General features: G+C 41.4%; 1 protein-coding gene across 1 annotated transcript in view; it reads right to left on the reverse strand.

Moving 5' to 3' along the window:
* LIMCH1 (LIM and calponin homology domains 1) overlaps positions 1-24,120 on the reverse strand; it is a 181,781-nt gene that overhangs the window by 68,755 nt on the left and 88,906 nt on the right. The window contains exons 4-6 of the mRNA XM_037384143.1: positions 7,089-7,195; positions 3,774-3,804; positions 808-918 (exon numbers count right to left, since the gene is read on the reverse strand). Of these exons, the coding sequence (XP_037240040.1) occupies positions 808-918; positions 3,774-3,804; positions 7,089-7,195 (249 nt within the window). The remainder of the gene's footprint in view (positions 1-807; positions 919-3,773; positions 3,805-7,088; positions 7,196-24,120) is intronic.

Consider the following 24,120-nt stretch of genomic DNA (forward strand, 5'->3'; position numbering starts at 1 on the left):
TCTGTAGGCTGGAGAACATATCTGCATGGCCTTTCATGAGCAGTATGCCCAACATGTGCAATGCTAGCACTGGGTGCTGCCATCTTCTGACATGCCTGTCCCTTGCCCCTTCCATCCTCAGTAAACGCATACTTGGATACAAACACCAACCATTGCTGAGGTGAAGTGTCTCATGTCAAGGTTTGGGGCACTGGAGCGCTCAACTAAGAGTCCCCAAAGCACTCTACAGCAATCACAACTTCTCCTTTCCAACAGAAAGCTCATTGTAAAACACCAAATATGATTTCAGCCAGAATTCAGAGCTTGGCAAAACACAGAATCGTGGTAACTGTGCCCTTGGTGAAACATAACTTCCTTCTACCCTTCAGCTTCATTTAGATACTTTGGTTTGATGGCTTATGTTGCAACTTCAAAAAAAGAAAAAAAGGGCTGCCCGGGAGACTGAATGTTTTAAAGAAGAAAAATCTCTGCTCCTGAGAGTCCTGTCACCTTACTTTTGTAAGGTGTCATAAATGAAAATAATTAAATCCAAAACATATGGAAATGAAGATGACAGAGCCACATGACAATTATAAAGCCCCATTTGACATCACATGCTGCATCACTGATACCACCACAAAGCTGGCTGCCAAAGAAAGCTGTGTTCATGGTTTGGCAGAGTCAGAAACATTTTTGAAGGAGGTAGGGGTCTACTAAGTAATTTGTACTCTAGCCCGCCACTTCTCTCATATTTAGCAACAAACAGGTGATTTATGGGAGTAATAATTAGAATTAAATTTCCATTCCCAAAACATAACAAAAAGATACCTTTCTCATTTGGGCCAGCAAACCTTCAAACTCCTTCAGGTTCAGGGTTGATCCACTATATGACGTGCAGCTGTTTGCAGCTTTCCCTAGCCAATATATGGTGACTAATACCTGCAGAAGTTAATAAGAATTAAGTGAAGCCATCTATACAGTCACTTAGCTAAATTTACTTCCCTTCAACTTCTTTCATTTATTCAAAACTGCACAGCAGCACAAGATTTCGTTATAAATCAGAATTGAAAGAGAAGTGTCTGCCAGTAGTTAAATACCAATACATCAGGTGACTATGCAAATTTAAACAGTCCTACAGAATATATAACTTAACAAATTATCTTCCTCATAGTTTTAGGAAAAAATGAAACTGTCACGTCTGTCTTGAAAATAAACAGCAAAAATAAATCTGAAGAAAAACTCTACGCAAAATATTTGAAACTGCCTAGAAGACACACTTATTTATAAATAAATGTTTGTAAATCCAAGAGGAAACAAGTCCCTGAAGAGTACCAATACTAGTGGTCATTAATTAAAACCATTAAGACTAATGGAATAAATAAAACATCTCAAACGTCTGCCTGCCTATTTCAAGGACAGAAAAGGTAGTACCATTTTTAATCATCTTAATGTAATTAACCAGATGACACGGGAACATCTACTTCCAAGGCTTCTGCTAGCTTAAGAAATGCTTAGCTCAAGATTAATCAAAAGCCATGAGCATCTGGTTGTTTCTATCAGACTAAAGAAGAAAGACTTAGTGGTTTCATTCAAGTTCTGACTTGATGTCTCTCCAATAACTCATAAATCACTTCAAAACTAGTGTGGAAAAAGAGCCAAGAATTGCTCTTGCAAATGTTTACATACCCTCTCACTCCTTTAGTTAGCAAAGAAATCTGATCTGACACTTCTGGCGTTGCACTTGTTTTAGGAAAGGAGAAATTAACATGCTCAGGATGGTCAAATCCAACACCTCCAAAACCGCTGACCTTTATAACATGCAATGGAAGCAAACAGTCCTTCTCTGCACCACATATGTCTCCACTTAAAGCAACGTCTTTAATGGTACCTGTGCAGCAGCAATTTGGACTGGAAACTGATCATCAAAGGCAATTCAGTTCACTGTTTTGAACTGCTTGAAAATGCCAAACCATCATCTAGAAATTACAGCTTTTTCTCATTTAACGTTCATTATTTAGGCATATTCCATGACATTGCGAAGTATTTAATTGCAGAACAAACAGGGAATATTTTGATGTGGGAAAGATGTGCAAGCAATAATAAATAATAGTTGCCATTAACTGTCTCAAAAAAAGTTAAATAAACTGAAATATAGTATTTTACGTTTTGATGGGACAGGGCCATATAATTCATACCCTATAATGAACTGAAGAAATAGGACAAGGAGAAGTCCCAAGAGGACACTGGGGACAGACACCTGTCAGACTTTTGTCCCCTGAAATACGCAGCCACATTCCTTCAGTGCTTTCTTCTCAGTCATATAGGCTAGACTTTTGATTAGCCTTTTCTCATCAACTTGCTCTAATATCCCCATTTTTCATTTAAGTGTGATGCCTAAAACCACACACAGCACTCCAGCTGCCAGAAAAGGATACAGCATCTCATACAGATCCCCTGCTTAAAAACAACTGTGGTGCATCATGTAAAATATATTTTATATATAAATAGTTTATATTTCCCTTTAGTTTACAAATAACATACATGCCATGAAATAACTGAATAGCATTTTTAATAAAGTTCAGAAATTTCCCCCTTGTTTTTAAAATTACATCCAAACTGATACTACTGTGCTGAGGGAAAGGAGGTATTTTGCCAATAGGGGTTTTTTTTTTTTTGCCTTGAAACAACCTTTATCTGAGCTGTTTTCCTTCAACCAGCACTACTCAACAAATTTATGTAAAAAATTCTTACAATACATGTTCTCAAGTTAAGTGAAAACACTTGCAAATATAGTATTCCTAGCAACCAGGAAACTATCCAATTCATTTTGCCATTCAGTGCTCTGATGAAGGTTGTGGTATTTTTATTTATTTCTGCTAGCATTTGACCACTTTCTCTCTTCTTCCTTTCTTTATCCCCTTTTTTTTTTTTTTTACTTTTTTCCAAATAATGTTACGTTTGCAAGCAATTTGGACTGGCTGCCAGCTGAGGTTGCAGGATCATGCACCTGGAAAGCATGTATTGCCTACAAGCACTTTGTGGAGGATACTTTTGAACCTTTACCTTTAAAACAATAAATCTGTACAAACATATTTAGCTAGTGCCCACAAGAGTCCTAAAATGCTAAAGCTGAACTCCTCCCCTCCAACTTTCTGTGCTGGATACAGAAGATACTACTCTAATGATGAGGGGAAAGATAGGATGAAGTAATTTTTTTTTTTTTTTTTGGGGGGGGGGGGTGTCAGTGGTTTTGGTTTTTTTTTAATATTTTTTACCTGCAGTCATGAGTACTGGCTTGCAAAGTTATTAGGAGAAGGTCTTGGCATTTCCTAGCAGTTTATAGGGATGTGAGCCAAGTACAAAATTGAATTTACAGCAGCATTCAGCTAGGGACAGACAGCTTACTAGGCTTTGGAAGAATAACCAACCCTGAGACCAGCAAAGTTTAGCGATTTTCTTTTCCGCTTAACAATTATAGGATCCATTACCATTAGTTTAAATTAACAATAAATTGAAGTTAAATGGAACTAGCCTTTCTGATGAAACACAATTTGGAAGAACAAGAAAGCTAGCAAATCTAAAAGTAAAGACTTGCATCCAGATGTAATGATCATTTTGCTTCATTTTAAATGCTCTGTGCAAATAGATTTTATGCCTATATATTCATGAAAGGCTAAAAAGCATAGCTTCGTGGGCGAAGAAACATCTGTGCTGTTTTTACTGACACAATTCTTGCTCAGGCTAAATATAGGATTAACCAGAGGGGAAAAAAATACTCCAAGTGATGTACTTACGTTTTTCAGCTTCCTACTACAGTCAGTGTTCCTGGTTGCACACACATACACACACACACAAAAAAAAAAAAAGAGAGAAAAAAAATAATCAGATATCAGACACACTTTCCAAGAGCATGTATGCAACAGATCACATTTTCCCTAACAAAAGCCTGCAGAATGCTTCTGCTGGCTGGAAACACATGAAAGCTAAGAAGATGTAGTTCACACATTAATTTATTCATAACATGGGAGTATTTTGTCACCATTACTTCAATCATTAAATTAGAATTCTGGAAGTACAAAAAGAAAATGTGTTTATAATGGTCCCACAGTAAAGTAGGACAGCGCCAAAAATATTTCCTTTAAACAGTTGCTGATTTCTTCAAAAAAGAAGACAAAATTCTCCACTGCTAGAATGTGTTCTGCAGTAATCCAACAGTCAGATTCTTCTCTGTGATAAATTGTGCAAGCCATACAGATTCTGGAAGCAACTGAACATGCATAGGAGACTGAGGGACTCATCACCAAACATTAATGAAATAGAGCAGACACTTCTGTGGAAACAAGCATCACAAAGAAGAAAGTAGATGAGGGAAGCAACAAAGATCCTGCCACTTACAACAGAACCTGCTGCGGAAAATGTTTTGGTTTTTTTTTTTTAATGTACACTTAAGCACTCAGACTGCACATTGGTGTCCTTCTCAATTTATTTTTTCACCGTTCATCAAAATGGGGAAATTTTATGTTACAAACAACAAAGCACAAAGTTTGTGCAAACAACATTTCAAAATTCAGCAAAGAAATCATTGAAGAATGGAGGAAATGCAGATCACATTTAGGTGCTGAAAAATAATCAAGACTACTTCAGATTCAGTAATGATCATCTCTTGATTATTTATAATGGAATTGCCTTCTACTATAACAGTAAATTCACTCCAGCATTAAAGTTTACCTAACAAAACTCAAAATAAATGTACTTACATCTGTGAGAACAACAAAAGCCTGAATATAGGCAATGCTAAAACAAAGCATTTTTGATAACATCTTTTTTAAGCCACAATTTTATCCACCAATACCACATACTTAGAAAAACAAAAGTCCTATTTTTTTCCTTAATAAAATAGCAGTGGAAAAGAATCTTGTTTAACAAGTCAGGAAGAAATTCTTTACAGCATTAGCTCATAACTTTTATAAGCTGAATGATCCAAAAAAAATAGATCTAATGCATACCTCAATCAACATCTATATGAAAAAAAATTGTTTAAAATGTCATTATCTTAATCATGCGCAATAATGTCATATTCATCCTTTACCACAGAACAAATACCATTTCTACCAGTTTAAAAAATAACCCAAAAGTCTTCAAAGAGGGAAAAAAAAATCACCTTCATGCTTTGGGAACTAGCTAGCAGAAGACAGTCTTGAAAATATTTCTCTACAACAGTCATGGACTTGGCTTGTACACCTCAACTCAGTTACTCAGCGTGAACTTGGACAGTGCTAGGAAAACATTTGGCTCATCTCCACAGCTGCTTTCTCTGAAGAGTTGATGGGGAAAAAAATAATCCATGCCAGTGAGACACTTCACGTCTATCTAGCATCATATTCAGCAGAGGGCCAAGCCAGATCCACAGAGTTTATTACTCCTGGTTTAACTTGCTTACGTGCTGGACAGCTCTTCCTGGAGCTCCATGCCAGTCCCAGCCTCTCAGCCTGCCTCCTCTGAGGTACTCCATCATCCTCAACCCCAAAAGATCAAGCTTCTTATCAGAAAGACCCCTTCTTCCTTGTTTCATATGGAGATTAGGGATTGTTTTGTGACTCTCCCCAGCCACTCGTCATGATTTTTACAGGACGTCTTGAAGAACCTCTCTCGTTGCAATATTACCAGATTTAGAAAAAAGGCTTTACATAGCCCCCTCTCACAGGTGAGAAGAACCTCATATTAGAGCCAGAAACTTGTAAAAGAGCAAAAAGTGGGAGGCCATTCCTTAAAACAAGGAAAGTGGCCAATTCGATTTTCAGAATCTTTGAATTTTCCCAGACAGTGCTTGAATAGCATGAAAACTTGCCCAGCTCCCACTGCCAGAAGGGAAAAAGAATAGAATGCTGCTGAAATTTAGTAAAGTGTTTCCACATACTTTTCTAAAATGAGTATGTCTGACCAGGAATTCATCAGAGATCTTTTTGGCCACATCCTTTTGGCCAAATGAAACAAGGCCATTCAATCAACTCATCAGTATTTGCTTGTCTGGAGAGCAACAGTTTTTTTTAATATTACACAACTGACCCAAAAATTTCAGGAAAACTTCTAAACAACACCAATTCCAATTTTGTTAATTTTGTGAAAGTGTGGAGTGCTCTGGCTTTTGGGGGGTGGTGAGCTTGATTGACATTAATATAAATGAGAGAAAAACACAGTTTGACTGCTTCTGTTCTTCTAGTCCATGATGACAAAGCCTTCCCTGAAAGGGACAACAGTTCCTATTTAAGACCTCGGTCTATGACTATATGGACTTTGATTCAAGCCTGCTCTGTGTGACCTTAGGCAAGTCAGTAATACTTTCTATGCCAGTTCCACATCTGTATTTTAAATCACTTTGTGGCTGAAATGCTGAAAATACAAGCATTAGAATCTGAGCACCTAGTACTCTGCAGTGAGGGATGTGCACATGCCATGGCTAAAAAGCTGATGATTAAAAGGAGATTTTAAAAAAATCACCTCACCCCCAAAAACCCCACAAATTAGTTATTAGGAAGGAAACCCTCTCAATATGCATGTGGTAATCTCTATGGTAGTAGGTGTGTGGCTTTGTATCTAAACTGGGGCATTTCCAGTCCACACAGTTAAGGCAGACACCCTCAGCCCAAATATCATGTCCCAAGCTATAGCTCTTGTTAGAAAATAAACAGACTGTGCTCATGTCTGCACCTTGTAAAGTCTGAAAGGCCTATAAATGTCCTATAATGCACCTTCAAAACAGTTTAATCTGAAATAACAGAGCTGTGACCTTTTTCCCCAGCCTACATAGTTCATTAGTTGGACAGACAAAAAAAGAATGCCATCAATTTAGATTCACGAAAACCCTAAGTCCCACAGAATCTCACTGCTTAACTAAAACAGTATTTTAAAAGAGCTGTGGTTCATCTCTCTGGGAAAAGTAACAGCCCTTAGACAAAGCCTGCTGAAGGGAACAATGTATTCTTCTCAGTGCTGAAGGTTTCCCAAACCTCAGCTTCCTATTTGTTTTATACAAATGACAGTTCTATGACATTTTTGCTATTGCATCACATGCATCTGAGGTTGTAATCGCAAACTGCTATTGTACTTACTTGATGGTTACTCTGTTTGATGTGTCCTGCAGATCACCAGGATCAAAAAGCTGAGATTCTTTAAGTCCCAGCTCTTTGCAGCCTCTTAAGAATAAGATGATATTATCCTGAAAAGAGATCAAAAAAAAAAACCCAAAACAAAAGAACTTTTAACTCTTCTTCATTGAAAAAAATAACCCTACCGAACCAATCTTGCCCTGACTCACTAGCAGCTCACAGTCATAGCGTTAGCTACATGAAGAACCAAAGGCATTTCCAATCACATAATTGAACAAGTCAGTATATGTTTTGTCTGAAAACCAGATAAATATAAAACTTTTTTTTTTTTTTTTTTAAGATCTGTAACTGCAACAAGCTTGTTGACTTTTCTCTTTCCAAACCCAGATGTTGGCAACTTCTTTAACTGAAAAAGCCCTGCTAATTTCCCCACCTACTGCTGCAGCCTGCCAACACAACTTCTGTGTTACGGGGCAGAAAAGCAATGGCTGGATTTCTGAAGGGAGCTGGAAGGGTAAATATGAAACAGCCCACACCACCACCATTTAAGCAAGCAGTTTGTTCAGAAAATATTTTGTATTTTGACATAAACAAGCCAGTTATTCCTAATTAACACAACTGGTCTCTTGCCTCTCCAACCTTATCCAGCCAAAAGCCACTGGGAAAAGAGATAGTAGGTGCCTTCTCCCCAGATAAAATGCTTGAAGCTACACTTTACATGACCACCATGAGAAGAAACAACACTAATTCTGTAACAATTTTTATGGAGGATTTACATTTTTCAGAGTACAGAAAATAAAAATCAGTAACTAAGAGATTAAGCACAAACTGATATAAGCCTCTTTCAAACCAAATACGAGTAACGACACATGGGTTTGCACCATAGGGATTAAATCTGTTTGTAGGCATATACATTTAATATATGTTTTAAACCTGCTTACACATATGCATGTGCACTGCCCCCCTTTTTTAGAACCAGTGACTCTTATGCAGTTAAATCTTGAAGGCCAGCAGACAACAAGTTTATAGAAACGTATGTTGCTAGATCAGCAACTGCAATGGTACATATGTGGACAAATAAAGATATAATATACAGTTTGATATCCTCCAGGGTCTCTCAAAACTCCAAGTGGAGGTAAGTTGCCATGTGAAGCAAGCCACAGTGTGTGGCAAAGACCTCCATTCTTGTAATAACTGGGAAGCAGAGGAGCCTGGGCAGTGTTCAGCTCTTGCCCACCCTGTGTGACAGCAGGATTCATGAGCAGGGCTCTCCCCACATCTGCTCTCAGGCCTTTGTTTGGGTGGCATAGCCACAGCCCGGCAAGAGCAGCCCTGTTTATTCTGTCGGGACGCGGCAATCGGCATGCTAATCGCTGCAGCCCTCTGCATGCCAACGCTCTCACACACAAAGCTCGCCGTCACCAGCCACAAGGCAAAAAAACACGGACATGGAAATTTAGAGGACTCCAAATCTCCCTTTCTTCCCTGGCTGAAACTTAACAGCTCTGGAGGGGAGCCAGGGGGAAAGGAACAGCAGTCAAGAGAGCAGAGAGCCCATAACCAAGAGAGACAGCATCATTCATGACATGAAAAGATGCTTGTAAAATTCTCCATCTGGTTCACTGTTTGCATTATAATTTTTCCAACTGCATCGTGAATAACTCTCGTGTTTAGTCTTTCATGAAGGACAGTTCTGGTCACTTCCAAACGGTGGGTGGAGCGATGTGTAAATCTAATAAAAATGTAAAAGCATTCCAAAAAAAAGGTTCCTAACAAAATTTCCTAACAAAAATACACAGGACATACAGGACACAGTAACCTAATAGGTTTAGAAAACAATCAAAGGAGGGGGAACTAATTGCACCCATCTTTATGCCAAAAGTTCATGTCCAAGTTATGATAAACAGTAACAAAAATATCAGCCATTTGGCAGCCATGTAGTTTGGAAACTCAGTTCTTCTGTTGATGGACAAATGCCCACTTCTCAAAAAAAACCCAACAGTGTCATCACCCCATGCCTGTTTTCGTACATGATTTTATTTTGATGGTCATCATAAGAACAACATTTGCCAACAACCATTAACACCATCATCCTCAGAAAGCTGGTATCTTGTATGGGCACAAAAACCCATGCGTGACAAGAAAATGCAACCAGTGAGCAATGAAAGAGGTTTTTGCTTTTGTTAACAATCTCATAGTTTTTATTTCCCAATGGTCCTAAAAATGTAGCTTGTTTAAAAGGATTAAAAAAAAAAACCAACAACAAAATTGTTTTCAAGCGACAGATACTCAGGTAAACCTGCCTAGGCTGGCTATCCCCAAGCCAAAAATGTATCTCACACTACTGCAAAACTGAACTTTTCCTAGTTAGCTCCAGTACAGTTGAAATTCCTATTTGTTAGTTCTAGTGAGACACTGCAGAAAACACTGCTAAGCCATTAAAAAGGGAAAGGAGTCTTACCACTAAGACTGAGCTCCCAACAAAGCTTTCTTTGAGGATTACTACACCTTGCATTGGCCAAGTCCTGCTTTCTTCAGTTCTCAGAAAATTTTGCTTATGTTTTTTGAGAGAAATTACAGTTCCACATCTGTTAGCTGTAACTACACAATTTTTGTAGTCACCTGTCCTAAAGTGTCACTCTTTGTTGCTGTTGAGGAAACTAAAAAAGAAAAAAAAAGTTTACAAGCAGGAACACATATAAAACATCCTTACTTTAAATAAGTGACTGAAAACATGCACCTAATGTGCATGCCCAGCTCCTTACAACTTGGCAGAGTTAAATAGGTCATGCAAATAGGTCACACTGCAATAGCAAGGATCGCAGCGTGGCCAGCTGCTGTGCCTCAGCTAACAGGGCGGTATCTTTTACAGTGGTCTCAGCAGACACACGACCAGAATTCAGTCCCTCTGTCAGCCCCTACAAGGCACTAATGCACAACTCCCTCTATACATTAAATGGAGACGATACTGTCTTTCAGCCGTTACTTGCTGCAGGTGCACAGCTGGAGCAGATGGAGGACTGGTCACTTGGTCAGCACATCACTTCCTACAGCCCCAGAGGACCTGCTGCTGTCTCATGCTGGCTCCTCTTGGTTTTAGTCCACATCACTAATCAAAAATCCTCTTCTGGCTTTTGTCCTTCATATGCCCAGAAGTATAGCAAGCTCACAGGTTACAGTCTAAACTTCTTTTGCAAATTTTATCTTTTTTTTTTCTATAAAATTTTATATCTATATATTCTATAGGTATCTATAAAATTTTATCTATGATTTATCTATAAAATTACAAACTCTAAACAGTCTGCTTAGAGAAGAGAAATGCTTCAGTGTGGTGACAGAGGACACAAGCACAGGACAGCTACACTGCTAGGTTAAACCCCAACCCTTTTCTGCTTGCCTAAGCAGAGTCCTGACAGTTACTGTTAGATCAGCGCTATAGGCAATGTCATTTACCTGTAATTATTAGATGCAGAAGTTATTAATGTAACTTTTTTGCTATACTGTATTTCAGAACTGAAAAATTAACCAACGCACAAAACATTACATACACTCGGGCAAAGCCAGCCACGAACCAGCAAGAAGGGCCAGGGAGGAGCAGGGACAGACCAACAGGGGTGCAGGGCACTGACCCCCTGAAAACTGAGTCAGAAGGATGCACGGGAAGGAAGGGAAACCTGCTCCTGCTCTCACAACTGCATTTCAACACCGTCAGCTTTTCACCCTTTCTGGTGTGTAACCTGACAAGACACCTCTACAAAATCACTTTGCCACGACCACCTGCAGGTAATGCTGAGAGAATGGAAGGCAGAAGGGTTACACGTCCATGAAGGTGGAGGAAGCGAGGAAGAAATAAGATACTGCTCACTTGCAATCATGGTGTTTTGCTTTTTTTAGAAGCTGGTAACTTGTGTGTTATGAAAGAATGTTCACTGTACAGCATTAAGTCATCTTCCTCACAAAGTGGAGCACAAAATCCTGAACCCTGTAAAAAATACCCACAGACGCTGGCAGTTGTGCAGGACAGACACCCAGGAAAGCCACTGCAAATTCACACGGTAGCACTGCCAACACACAAGACAGTTCAAGCTAGTGAGAATCAAATATCCACAGCAGGCAAATTCTCTCCATAGGATCTGCTGATCAGATGCAATGGCAAACAGCTTGAATTTGGCCCACTTCCATTCCTTTCATCTGCCACAATAGTATACAAAATACTCTCACTGTATTCATGCTGCAGATCGGACCCACAGCTTATCACTGTGGAACCATCGTTTGTCAGATGTGCTGCTGCGTGGCCTAGATGAGATACACAGATAAACTTGGGGAAAACAAAAGCAAGCCAAGCTGTATGTCTGTACAGAACGCTGAATCAAATGCCAAGTGCACGCCACTTCTGCGAGCTGGAGATATTATTAGTTGCCAGCAGCACGGCACTGTTTTGCAGAACAGCTGCAGACAAACAGGTGGCCTTTTTCCTTTCTGGAATGTTTAAATTTTCTCTGCTCCAGAATCAATTGCAAGATTTCTAAAAAAATACATATATATTTCCCAACAGCTTTTCTGAGCACTTTCCAATACAGACTCCTAGAAGCCTTTTGTTTAATCTCAACATTTCTTCCTAACTCCCTCATTTTTCCATTTTATATAAATCATTAGTGGCGATAATTTATTCATATATAAGCAATGGATCTTGACTGATTCACAAGCAGCTGGAAACATTAAAATATTCAGCTCAAGTCCACCAGGAAAGAACTTACACAAGAAAGGCTGCGAACTTTCCATATATGTGTGTGTATCTATATATACATACATGCATATACACACACAGACACATATATTATGTTTTACTCTTTATCCGATGTGCCTTACTGTGTATACTTTACTATATATGTATATGGTTTGCTGTATATTTATGTTTAACTGTTTACACAATATACTTTACTGTATATCCAGCAGAATGACAGAGAACATTGTTTTCCATGGCAGATTCCAAATCAGTAGATTTGGAAGGACACATTCACTCCGAAACTGAGGATGCTTAATCTCTGGAAGGTGAAGGATGCCCGCACACCAGCACTGCACGCAAGCCCCCCCCCCCCCCCCCCATAGTCCGGGGAGACAAGGCTGCATACAGCCCCCAGCAGGATTCTGGCACGCAACAGCCTCACCCAAGGAAAATGTAACGCCAGACGGGGAAACAAGGGCAGCGAGCGACCCTGGGAGGAGGTGGGGGAAGCAGGACTTACCCGCCCGCCGGCCCGCCGGCTCCTGGCCGCCCCCGCGCAGGGAGGCTGCGGAGCGGCAGCCCCGCCCGCCGGCCGGGAGCCGCGACCCCCGCCCCCCCCGGGCGGCCGGCAGCGGCAGGGTGGGCGGTGGGCACGGCCGGTGGCGCGGTGCGAGCCCCGAGGCACAAGACGGGGCCGCGGAGAAGATGAGATGGAACCGGCGGGAACCCCGCAGGCGGGCAGGAGGTGAAGCCGTGCCGCTGCGAAGGCAGGGCTGCAGGGATGCGCCGGGAGAAGGGCCAGGCCTGCCGGGAGCAGCAGCAGCCCGGAACGCCTGACAGGCAGTACCTTGAAAAGCTCAGCAGAGAGGGCAAAGACTGTCTTTGCAAAGAAAGCCAAGCCTCTATCTGCTTCTTTTCTGGGCAATCAACAAGCAAGAGATGCATCTCCCCCAACAACAGCTCTGCTCCCTCAACAAAGAGGCAAAACCCACCCTAAAACCGTTGTGAAGAAAAGGGGTCTGTTGGGAGCACACTGTGACTACACAAAACAGACCAGGAACCCCAAACGTGGCTCTGAGCCATCTTCAGGTAATACCTAAGCCTGCCAGAAGATGTTCGGTACCCGACCCCGAAGATCTAGCTGGAAGTGCCCAGTCCCTGCCAAGGTGCTTAGATCCCGCTGCTTCCAGCCAGGCTTACTAGGCTGGAAAACTGCAGGTGCCTAGAGCAAGAGGATAGGGCACAACTTTGATACCGCTACCTTACACCACTTTGGTACGATAAAACTGACCTTCCTTTGACAGTGTGGAGGGAAAGCTGGGCACAGGAAAGAACATACTCCATTTATCTTTTCAGAGAGCTGCTCTCAGCATTTTTGGCATCCAGCAAAATCTTTTGCTACTAGTTTAATAGTTACAATCATTAGTCTCATATAAAACACGAGCACATTCAATCTACATTAATACACTGAAAACAAGCAACAATAAAAGAAACCTCAAAATCACACCATGAAATTTGGGGGTGGGGTTGGGACTGTAAAAAACAAGCCCAAAATAAATGAAATGTGTTAAGCAAATCAAATTGTGAGTACATTTATCCTCCAGATACAAAACCCCACAATGTTTAAAATTAAAAGCTTGCAGTTCTTTGAGAAAACCAAAGTACAGGAGCCCTACTCAAGAAATTGTCTTTGACATTTTCTTAAACCTGTCTTTCACCATCAGATTATTTGCTTTTTAAGATCTTTGCCCTGTAACAAATTCCAACCACATTTATAAGCTTCTTATGCAATGCAGTGTATTACTACCATTTGTATGATGGATATAACTAAAACCCCCGAACAGGAATGGCCATATTGTCTATAATGAAAGACAAATGCAAGGAGCACAGAATATAAAATGGCACTGCAGGTCCTCGGCAGGTAGTGAAATTTCATGCTGGGTACAGAATGGACGATGTATCTTATTTCTGCAAATTTTTAAAATGAGCTTAAATTTCCTGCAACATGGTATGATGTAAAAGGAGGGAAGAGACACTGTAAACAGGAAAGAAGAATGATAACAGGGAAAGAGAAGAAAATAACGGGAGGGGACCACACAAAAGAACATGAGCTAGAGCAGCCTTCAAACCAACAGGCAAAAGCAAACCACGGGGGGGTGGGAGGGGTGCAGGCAGCATGAGCACAAGGCTAACCCGATGACTTCACTAGTTAAGTAGGTTCTGATATTTCTCCTTGCTGCATCAGGTCATTATCCCTGAAGGCACAAATAAAACATTTAAATGAATGGGGGCTCAGTCAACATCCTTGTCTTTGGGGGAGAGAGCAATCAGACTATGTGCTTTCTCTCAGATTCAAGATACACCCCGAGTAAGATGGCTTTGTTTACAGCAATGAAGACAGAATATAGGGAGGGAAAAAAGCCCAAAGCATTTGCAGGCTATTCACTGGCTCCAACGCTGATGAAATCACAGCCAGATGTCAGCCAGATGTCATATTTCACCCCATCTTGGAGAGAGAGTGCCTATCCGATGCCATATTCTATGGTAACAGCCATGCTATGGCCAAGGAAGAGGACATTTCCTTTCCCTCCTGTCTCCACAGCTTTTTATTACCAGATGACAGCACTTGGCTTGTGAGGGTTTGGGCCTCAGCTTCATGATTTCTTCTGCTACCCACTTTTTACGTTTTTGATTAATAAAGCTCACCAAGAGCAGGGTTAAAAGCAAGGCTCACGTACAGTGAAGTGCAGCCAAGCACACCTAGAAACTGCTGGGAATTCACCTTGAAATCTGAAGTCAGATGGGTAAAAACACAAGGACGGGAAAGACACCGTGAAAAGAAGCCAAGCATGGTTCCTTCTGCTGTGATGGAAAGGACTGTTATTTACCTTGTTCTGCCTTGTTGGTTGGGCTATGAAGTTGGTCAATATAAAAGTTGCCACAGAGCGGGTTGGGGAAAGAGATACAAAAAAGACAAGAAGGAAAGAAACATCACAACAGCAGTGTTCTCACTGCAACCCGAGCTCTGCATCCATGGCACCTACCCCTTCTTACAGAGCCTCCTGGCAATAGTTGTGCTGTCTAACTGAGGGCGGGTCATGAAGATCACAAAGGCAAATGTGACCTTTATTTGCACTCACATGATGAATTCTGAGAGCATGACTTCACATAAACACAGATTTTAAGGAACCCTGAAACCGCAGCTACTGCCACAGCACTTCCCTCAGGACATCCTCATGGGGAAACTGGACACTCCATTCTCAGCACACCCCAGCGGCTGCTGCCCCACAACTGAGCTCTACAGCAAAATACAAAAACGGTCAAGAATTCACAACTAAGGAGAACATGCTGTTTTCTAAGTTTGGTTTATTTGTGTGTGATTATCAGAACATGATAAAGCATTAAGGGAAGTACACGGTCTGACTACAGATTTTGAAGATCTCAAAGGCAGCCATCCCAAATAAACTGCTTAAAGTAAACCAAGAAATACATGAACTTTAATTCATAAGTCATAAGGACTACTACACCAGATATGGTGGTCAGAGGGGCCCAAGCAATGGGACCACCAAAGAAACTAACCTGAGCATTTAATATGGGAGAGTATATTTTTTCACTAGACATACTGTTAAAGCTTATCACCCTGCATACAAAAAACAAAAACAAACCACCACCCAGGAAATTTGTAGATGAATAAAGTTGAATTATCTCCTGAGCAGCATACCCAAAAAGTACCCTGGGGTAATTTAAAGGAACACTGCAAATAGCTTAAGCTCCAAGAGAAATAAGCCCTTAATGTGTTATGTACAGCCATCAGCTACAACCGAACACTGCTGAATAAACCTTTGCCCTTCCTGAGTGCTGTCAGGGCAATCGTGTGTTAAGCCATGGCACAACAAATGCTTTTAAACAGCTATTTATGTGTTCCTGCTAAGATATTGTACTATGGTCTACTAAAAGACACTACCTTTTTTCACAGATCCTGCCTTCCTTTCTCTGCCTGCAGATTCTAAGCTTCATGGGATCCCTTTGATCACATTTGATATCTCAGGGCACTGTTACCCAATGCCAGCTTTCTACGTTTTGACTTGACTGTAGAGAAAATAACCTTGTTTTTCAGGAATAGCAGTGTTGGCTATTCAAGGGACCCAGCTCCAGGGAACTGTCTGATGCAACGTGCCACAGGACCTTTGGGATGGAGTGAGGGTAGCAGAGAAGAAAATGAGGAAAACCTGTGTGCATCATTGCCTGTCCACCTGAAAAGGCATGTCTGAGGGTCAATTACCTGGCCAGCATAATCTAGTATAAACCAGTATAGGTAACTTAAAGCATAATCAGTGTACCTGCACGCATGTTCAGAGATGACTATCTGAAAAAATACTGTGATAACTGCTGACTGTTTCTAGTTTTCTTCTCTCACTGCATCTAAAGCAGATGGCAAGGACAAAAAGAAGTAACTGGAAATGAGCAATAGTGAGACTTGGATCCAATGCTTTTCTGATACACAAGAATCTAGAGACACAAAGTGGTACTGGAGTTACAGCCTCAATTCTTACCTTCCCCATGTCATTTATCAGCTGTCTTCCTACTCAGACACAGAAGCAGATTTCATTGAAGCTGAGGAAATGGCCTCAAGTTGTGCCAGGGGAGGTTTAGGTTGGGTATTAGGAAAAATTTCCTCACTGAAAGGGTTGTCAAGCTTTGGAACAGGCTGCCCAGGGAAGTGGTTGAGTCACCGTCCCTGGAGGTGTTTAAAAGACATGCAGATGTGGCGCTTAGGAACATGGTTTAGTGGTGGACTTGGCAGTGCTAGATTAATGGTTCAACTCTATGATCTTAAAGGTCTTTTCCAACCTAAATGATTCTGTGATTCTATGATACTAAAATACAGGATTTTTATGAAAATATATGCATGATGAATCTCATCTGAAGTTTTGCTTCATCCAGCTGTGTTGAACTAGCTGAGCACAACACTTTGAACATCCAGGGCCAGAGAACAGCTGCAATTTTGTAGTTTATTTTCAAGGTTTGCAACTGTGAAGGTACAAAAGAAATTGGTACCTAAAATTAAAATCAAATTGACATGAAACCTCTAAATATGAATGTATAACCACTGCCTGGCAGCCTCATAATGCTTCTCCTAATTGCAGCAACTACCAACTACTAACATGACTTTACTTTCTTGCCCCTTTCTTTTACGTGGTATGTTTTCTTTTGCTTGGTATATTAAGCAAAGCTATCTTCCATTTAAAGGCAAAAAATAGCAACAGTTGGCCAACACTCGGACTTCACCCATCAAAGACAGCAATCTACCATGCAAGGATCAGGACACCCTGCGGCTGTGGTGGCTGGAGGGTCTCTCCATTCCAATGTCCAAGTACAACTGCTGTAGGTGGGCCTCAAAAGATGCAAGAAAGCTGCCTGTGGGGGCCAGGGGCCTGGCAGTAGCTGTTAAAATCAGACCAAATCTCTGTTCCCCAAGGCAAACAGCAAAATAGTGAAACTGCCAAGGAGGACTCATTCCTGATAGATTCGTGACCTCTGCAAGAAAAGCAACAAATTCCATTTCTCCTTTCAAACTAAACATCTACTCTTTATTGCCAACGAATATGTTTTAATAATCTCTGGTGTTCAAGGTTTGATAAACATCAGAAATCTCTTTGCTGCTGTTACATGATACCTGATATACATCTTCCCCTCACTCATAGCTTTGCATTTTCATGCCAACATTACATAAAACATACTGGACTTCTTTAATGTACAGGTTGGGGTCTCCTTGCAAATACTTCTGAAAGCTGTTCAAGTCCAAAAACCACTGTTTTGTTGGGCTTTTTTGTATTATTTGCTTTTTTGTACTGAATGAATTTCCAGTATGTTCCGCTTGGAAAACCTACGTTATTATTTTTACTTCCAGTAAAAAAATAATTAGAAAGCTTTAATGTCTTTTAGATGTCTAGAATTACTTCAGTGAGAAAAAGGAAGCGGAAGGAAATCAATAATTTTCAGTTTGCTGGAAGTGCATTTTACAGAAACCCAAAATATCCGTGCAAAATTATGCTAAGTAAATCAGTGCCCATTCTTAACTTTGACCATATACAGTGTAAATGCCTAAACTGCTGAATACCACAGTACTCAATCCATTTATCTGTTGTTTCTTTTTCAGATTTTAAAATGTACGTTTGGTGTCTAGGTATCATGGTCATAACTGTCAGTCATCTTGAATATCTCCAGTTTTGGAGTCTTTTTGTGGTAGATATTCAAGGCAAGATGAGCTACCCAACAGTCTGGCAGTGATTTCTTTTCCATCCCTTTTCAACCATCTGTAAAGCATTCCCTAGGTGTACTTCAAGAACTGGCACAATTATTCATGAAGCTATGGTACCCGCAAACCTAGAGGGACTATCCAGAATAGCCAACTTAAATCACTACTGTTCATTAAGTCTACAGAGGTCATGCAAACAGGCCTTTGAAAGGCTATTCAGAAAGCAGGATTCATGGGTTACATCTGGATGCCAGAGTCATTTGCAGTTGTGAAGACTAAGCTTTCAGGAGGAATAAAAAGTAGTACAATAACATACTGTATTTAAGAAGCAGAATTTCCTCGAATTAATGGGCTTAAAATAAATTATTGAAACAAGAGGGAAAGAAAGGAAGGAACTCTTCTGTAATACAGCGTATTCCTATTGCAAGGCTTTTGCCCAGCTCTTCCAGTGTCTTGGTTCTGGTTCCTCTGGACAGCACAACAGAGGACAGAAAAGGATCTCTCCTCCTACAGGACAGATATTCCTGTTGCTCAGTTTTCTGTCTACACACCAAAGACGTACTTGAGGCATACTACTGCAACATCCTCCCTCCCCTAGGAATGCACAAAACCCCAAGGGTAGGAAGACGAATACAAGCATCAGGCCAAGTCTTCAGGAACAAGAACTAAGGAGTGGAGATGGCAGAAATAGCTTATCACATTTGTTGGTGGAGGGAAAAGAAAGGGGAAACCAATCATCTATCACTGATTATTCCTAAAACTTCAGCCTCTACCCTACCCTCTGTCCTAACCAGACTTGAGATCACCTTCTGTTTGTGGAGGAAAACAGCCAACCATGCTTATAATTCAGCTTACCTGCATACAACCAGTGGCTCCTGCTCAGAACAGTCACAAATAAGGCTAGCAGAGATGTTCATACACCCTCAAACAAGCTTCCAACTACACACCTGCCACTTCTGAAAACTTTTGCAATTTAAAGCCATGTTACACAGATCGAGGTAAAGCTTGGCTGATGAGAGTGTATAAAGGAAAAGGGTAAATTTAAAAGTAAATATGATTTTTTCCTTTCCTCAACAGAGGGATGGGACTCAGAGTTCAGTTTGTTGATCAGAGAGGTATATCCAGACAGCAGAACCAGTAGAGTCCAGTAAGATTATTAGGCCACACTTCATGGGCTATGAAAGCAGCTGTACTAGCTCCAGAGCCAACAAGAAGCTGCCAGCAATTTAGCTGATTTAAAGCACTGCAGAGCCCCAGTCTCCGGCCAGCTCACATGTCTCCAAACGACTCCCGCGGGCACAGATTTCTGGAGAGCGCAAACGTTACACATGGCTACCCAACATGATCTCACGGCCAGCGGGACTTACTGGCTTTGGCAAGCACCTCTACACTGCCCTTCCTAGCAACTGGGGAACATTCATCAGAGACAGTACTGCCTTGCTTGAATGCATGCACCCAGCTGAGGCTCAGCACTGCGCTGAAGCTAATCAGCCCTTAATCTAGAGACCTTACTATGAGCTACCTGGGGTTTACAAGGCCAACAGATGTAGCCCCAGCGAAATACAGGGGCTAGAGAGCTATGCAACCACCTTGGGTGATGTGGAGACACTGCCCAAACTGCAGCACAGGAAGCCCAAGCACCCAGGAGGTACGAGACCCTGGGCACGCACACATGCCCTTCGTACCTGTTGCAGCTACATGCCAGCCAGCCCAGAGTTGTACCAGGGCTTCAGCATGTGACCGAGTGTCAGTACATGGCGTAGAGAGCCTGCAGCTACCACATGAGCAGCGCCCACTTTCTGGGGCTTTTGGTTACCTGGAAATCCTTAAATGTGCTATGCTGCACTGCTAAGCTGATCTCATGCCTTTGGGCCACCTGCCCTCGAACAGGAAAGGCGCTGGTGTCAAGCAGCTCTCCCACAAGAGCCATCCTGGGTCCAGGGTGATAGATGCTGCTGCCAAACCCAAGCAGGCTGTTGAGGTTGCTCACACCCACACCACGGATGTTATCCAGGGTTTTCCATTCTCTGGAATATCCTAAACTCCACCTTCCATTATCCTGAATAAAGCAGTTGACCGTTTTTCCTCTTGTTTACTTCCCATCTGCTTCTTAACCTCAGTCTGGCACTTTTATTCCTCCAACTTGTATGGTAAACATAAAGGACAAGCATATTTGCGCACTGTTACACAATGACAGTAAGTTATACTGGAAGCTGTGATGGAGAATACTAACCACAATCTTTGAAGTTCTTGGTCTGCAGTTTGCTTACATAATAGTTTGTACGCAGGCTTAAGTGCTGGATTTCTAATATTGCTCACCAAATTTCAGCCAAACAAAACAGAATAGCAAGGTGAACTAGTCTTGGGAAGATAAACCATCTGCAAGAATTTTTGATGCAAGTATGTGAACACCAAAAACTCACAGGTCTTCAAAAAATATGTAGACATCTGAAATCCAAGGAGTTTCAGTTCTCTAAGATCATGTTTTAGAAAGTAAATTTTAATCAGGATTGGGTGGCTCAAGAGATTGGGTAATAGTATTTAAAAAAGCAAGTGATTAATCTCTGATCAACCACAGGGTAAGGACTAAAGAGCATTTAAGGTCTCAAACGCTCCTGGGAACTAGCCAACTGAGTCTTAATACTGTGGGTGCTGACCCTAGGCAGATTTTGGATTTTGTATTTTCTCACGCACAGTCCTCATGCTTATAAGTAGCCTCTTCTGAGTTTCACCAGAACTACTCCATTATCCCCAAAATTCTGCATTACAGTCGTGTCTATGAAGAGCTAATGGAAGTTAGGTCCTAGGACTGCCGACAACACTGTGCTGACAAATACCAAATACCTTGTTTCTCTGTTTTCTTTCCAGCTCCATCTACGTATTGTTCCTTAATTACAAACTTCTGAAGGTGGAGACCTCAGGCGCCATACAGCATCTAGCATAAAAGGGATAAGGAGACCGATACCAGTAAATTGGTACCTTGCAGGAAAGCAGGTTTTGATCACTGCTGACTGCATCATTCAAAGATCTGAGACACTCAGAAAGTGAGCCAGGCATATCTGAAGATACAGCTCCTGAACTCCCTTCAAACTAATCCATATTGGATTGAATTTTGCTCTTTTGGTTGTTTTAGACAGAATGAAAAAACAACTACTGGTGTGATATTGCTGAAGTATCACCCATTCTAATATAATTTGGCTAATACCTTGCTTACTCAAATTTTTGTTTGACTGCAACACCTCTCCAAGAGGATGTAATTATCTTGCTTCTTCTTTATCTAAAATTCAAGTCCACTGACATACCAGATTCCACCCAGTCACTATTCAGCACCGTAAAAATGCAGGTATGCACACCAAGAAGGAAGATCAAACTAGCTTGACTGCTTCTCAAGGCACCCAAAAGAAAACCAAATCCATCCCCCTATGACAAACTTTATGTTAAGTTTCTTTTTTACATAAGTCTGTTACTAAACAATGACTTTAGTAATGAATTTTCTGTGTTCTTTTGGTGCACAACATTTCTTTATTTATTCACTTACTTCTCTTTGCCTCTTAATAGGCTTTTATAAAAGCTCTGACAGAACTCTCTGGGGACCATTCCATTTGATTTACCACTTTGCAACTAGTTTTGCCAATGATTGATGCATTTCCTGCATTTGTTCATAATTTGTTTCAATACACAGTATCAAGCCTGTAGTAGTAATTTTAGGCTTTTTTTTAACTTGCTTGTATTTTCTTTGAAACTAAACAGCACAGCAAAACATTGTGTCTGTGTCTGATGCACACAGCACTCAGGACTTTTCAAGTTGTGCTTTTCATGCAGTTATTATGGTGGAAGAAGCAACCGCTGTCTGACCTCTTTAGGGGTAACACAAGAAACTTAATAAAAGAAAACATCCGAGAATTGTACAAAAAGAAAGGGTTTCTTCTGCTTCTGCATATGTCAAGTAAAAGCTGTATAAATTATTTTTCTAGATCAGAAGCTGAGAGATTTTATTAGCTTGTGCTACTGACCTGTGCAGACAGTTTTCTGGCACGTTTTTCATGACTTGTTTACAGTATCACCTCAGTTATCCAGAACTTCTTGTTATCCCCACAAGGGTCAAATTCCTGACATGTATTAATTACACTGAAAATTGCCCTGGATTACTTGAAACCTCAAATAACTGAACCTATTCACCGTCCTCCCTTTTAAATAACAGAGGACATACTGTATAGTGGTGCTAATACTTTGTGGCTGATCTCTGTAACTCCAGAAATCAATGTATAAATTTCACACTTCTTATCTAGCAGGTCTGTCGGCTTTGGTCTGAAAAACAGTCTCAAGAAGCACAGAGCATTTACAGCATGGTCCTACTCCCTGCTGTGGGCTGTGGGGCACGAGGAAGGACAGGAAGGTTAGAATCAAAAACCACTGACCAGCATTCCTGATCCACGCACTGCTGGCCAAGGAAACAGAGCCGCTCCACAGCCCAGCCCTCCCTAGTTGCCAAATGACCTTGGATCTCCCCCTTAGTCAGCCAAAGACTAGCTGCTGCCTGCATGGTACGCGTATGTCCCACTGACACTTGAGCTTTTACAGTTGTGGCTACGGGGCTCCATCTCCTCGTGCCCATCACCAAGCAGTCGGGCCTGCAGCTTCCCCCCGAGGGCACTCACCAAGCAGCTTCGCAGGAACCTCTACAACTGCACGATCAGGGCTTGGAAGCAAAGTGAGGATGCAAAGACCTACTGGCAACTCACACGTTCAGCTAACAGCAGGCATTGGCTCCAAGATCCCCAATGTTGTTTGTTGCTAGGCAGGAGTGGTAAAGTTAGGATTGGTTTTGGAAAAACAGCAAGCCTCCTTCCAACCAAACTAGAAATGGTATTCAAAGGGTAACAGCAACAAGGCATTAGAAATATCCAGGAACGCTTGGTAACACCCGTGGGATTTGTTGGCTGTGCAGCCAAGCCACGCAGCACCCAACCAACCCAACAGTTATAAAAGGCAAGAAGCAAGAGCACCTGCAGCCCAGGCTATCAGTTTAATGCCTGAAGTTTTCTGCCCACAACAGGTGCAAGGGTGAGATTCACATCTGGCACTCAGTCCAACGTGCCTCCCAACACAACTGCAACATGCTAAGTCACGTAACATTTCTCTAGCTGTTGCAGTAAAAGGAGACCAAGTTAACACCAACATTATGACCAAAAAGGAAAAGGAGGAGGAAGGGGAGAAAAGCATCATTTTTACCATTGGCCTTATGGGGAAACACAAGCTTGATTCTAAATTGTGTGTGAGAACTAGTACAATTCAAAGAGAAAAGCTGAGGTGATGAAGGAGCATACAGAATGGCCTGAAAAAAGCTGAGCTGAACTCAGTACACACTTGGATTCATGCACGCCTTTAGCAAGTTCAATACTCTCCCCCTTATTGAAAAGCCTGAAAAGAAAACTCCTTTTCACACATTGCACAGTGATAAATCAGTGCACACTATTGCCCCAAACAGAAGCAGACATTTGCCATCTAAGTAACAGTGCTTCCCACATGAAGATGAGGCGGCAGAAGTACACAAAGATGTGGTAACAGCTAGGACTTTAACAGAAGGACAACACTCCAAACAGCTGAGGATTGCCTCTGTACTGCCATATTAATTTTGTAGATTTAGTTACATTGCTTGTCCAGAAACGAACGTGTAATTCTCCTACTAAGCTGTGGAACAGATTTACACATAGTATCACAAGGCTATTCAGCTTTCAAAAGGTTAACAGTTAATGGCTTTGATGTCCCTCAGTCAGCTAGTTCAGCCTACCACCGTATTTTTGCACAAGCAATTAACTAAGCTGCTTCCTCTGCAGCATTAATTTTAACAGCTTTACAATAGTATCATTAGACCTCTGGACATTTAAGGGGAAGCGCATTACAATTGGAAAGTACCGTGCCAAGCAGGAAGCAAGCAGCTTTAATCCAGGAGCACTGAGGAATGCAGAAGGAAAGGAGACTTCAGTGTCGGATATTTCAGCTTCTAGGAACACCTGACCACAGCACCAGACTTCAGAATTTTACTGAGC

This window comes from Falco rusticolus, chromosome 1, assembly GCF_015220075.1.
Source record: "Falco rusticolus isolate bFalRus1 chromosome 1, bFalRus1.pri, whole genome shotgun sequence".
NCBI classification, from domain to species: domain Eukaryota; kingdom Metazoa; phylum Chordata; class Aves; order Falconiformes; family Falconidae; genus Falco; species Falco rusticolus.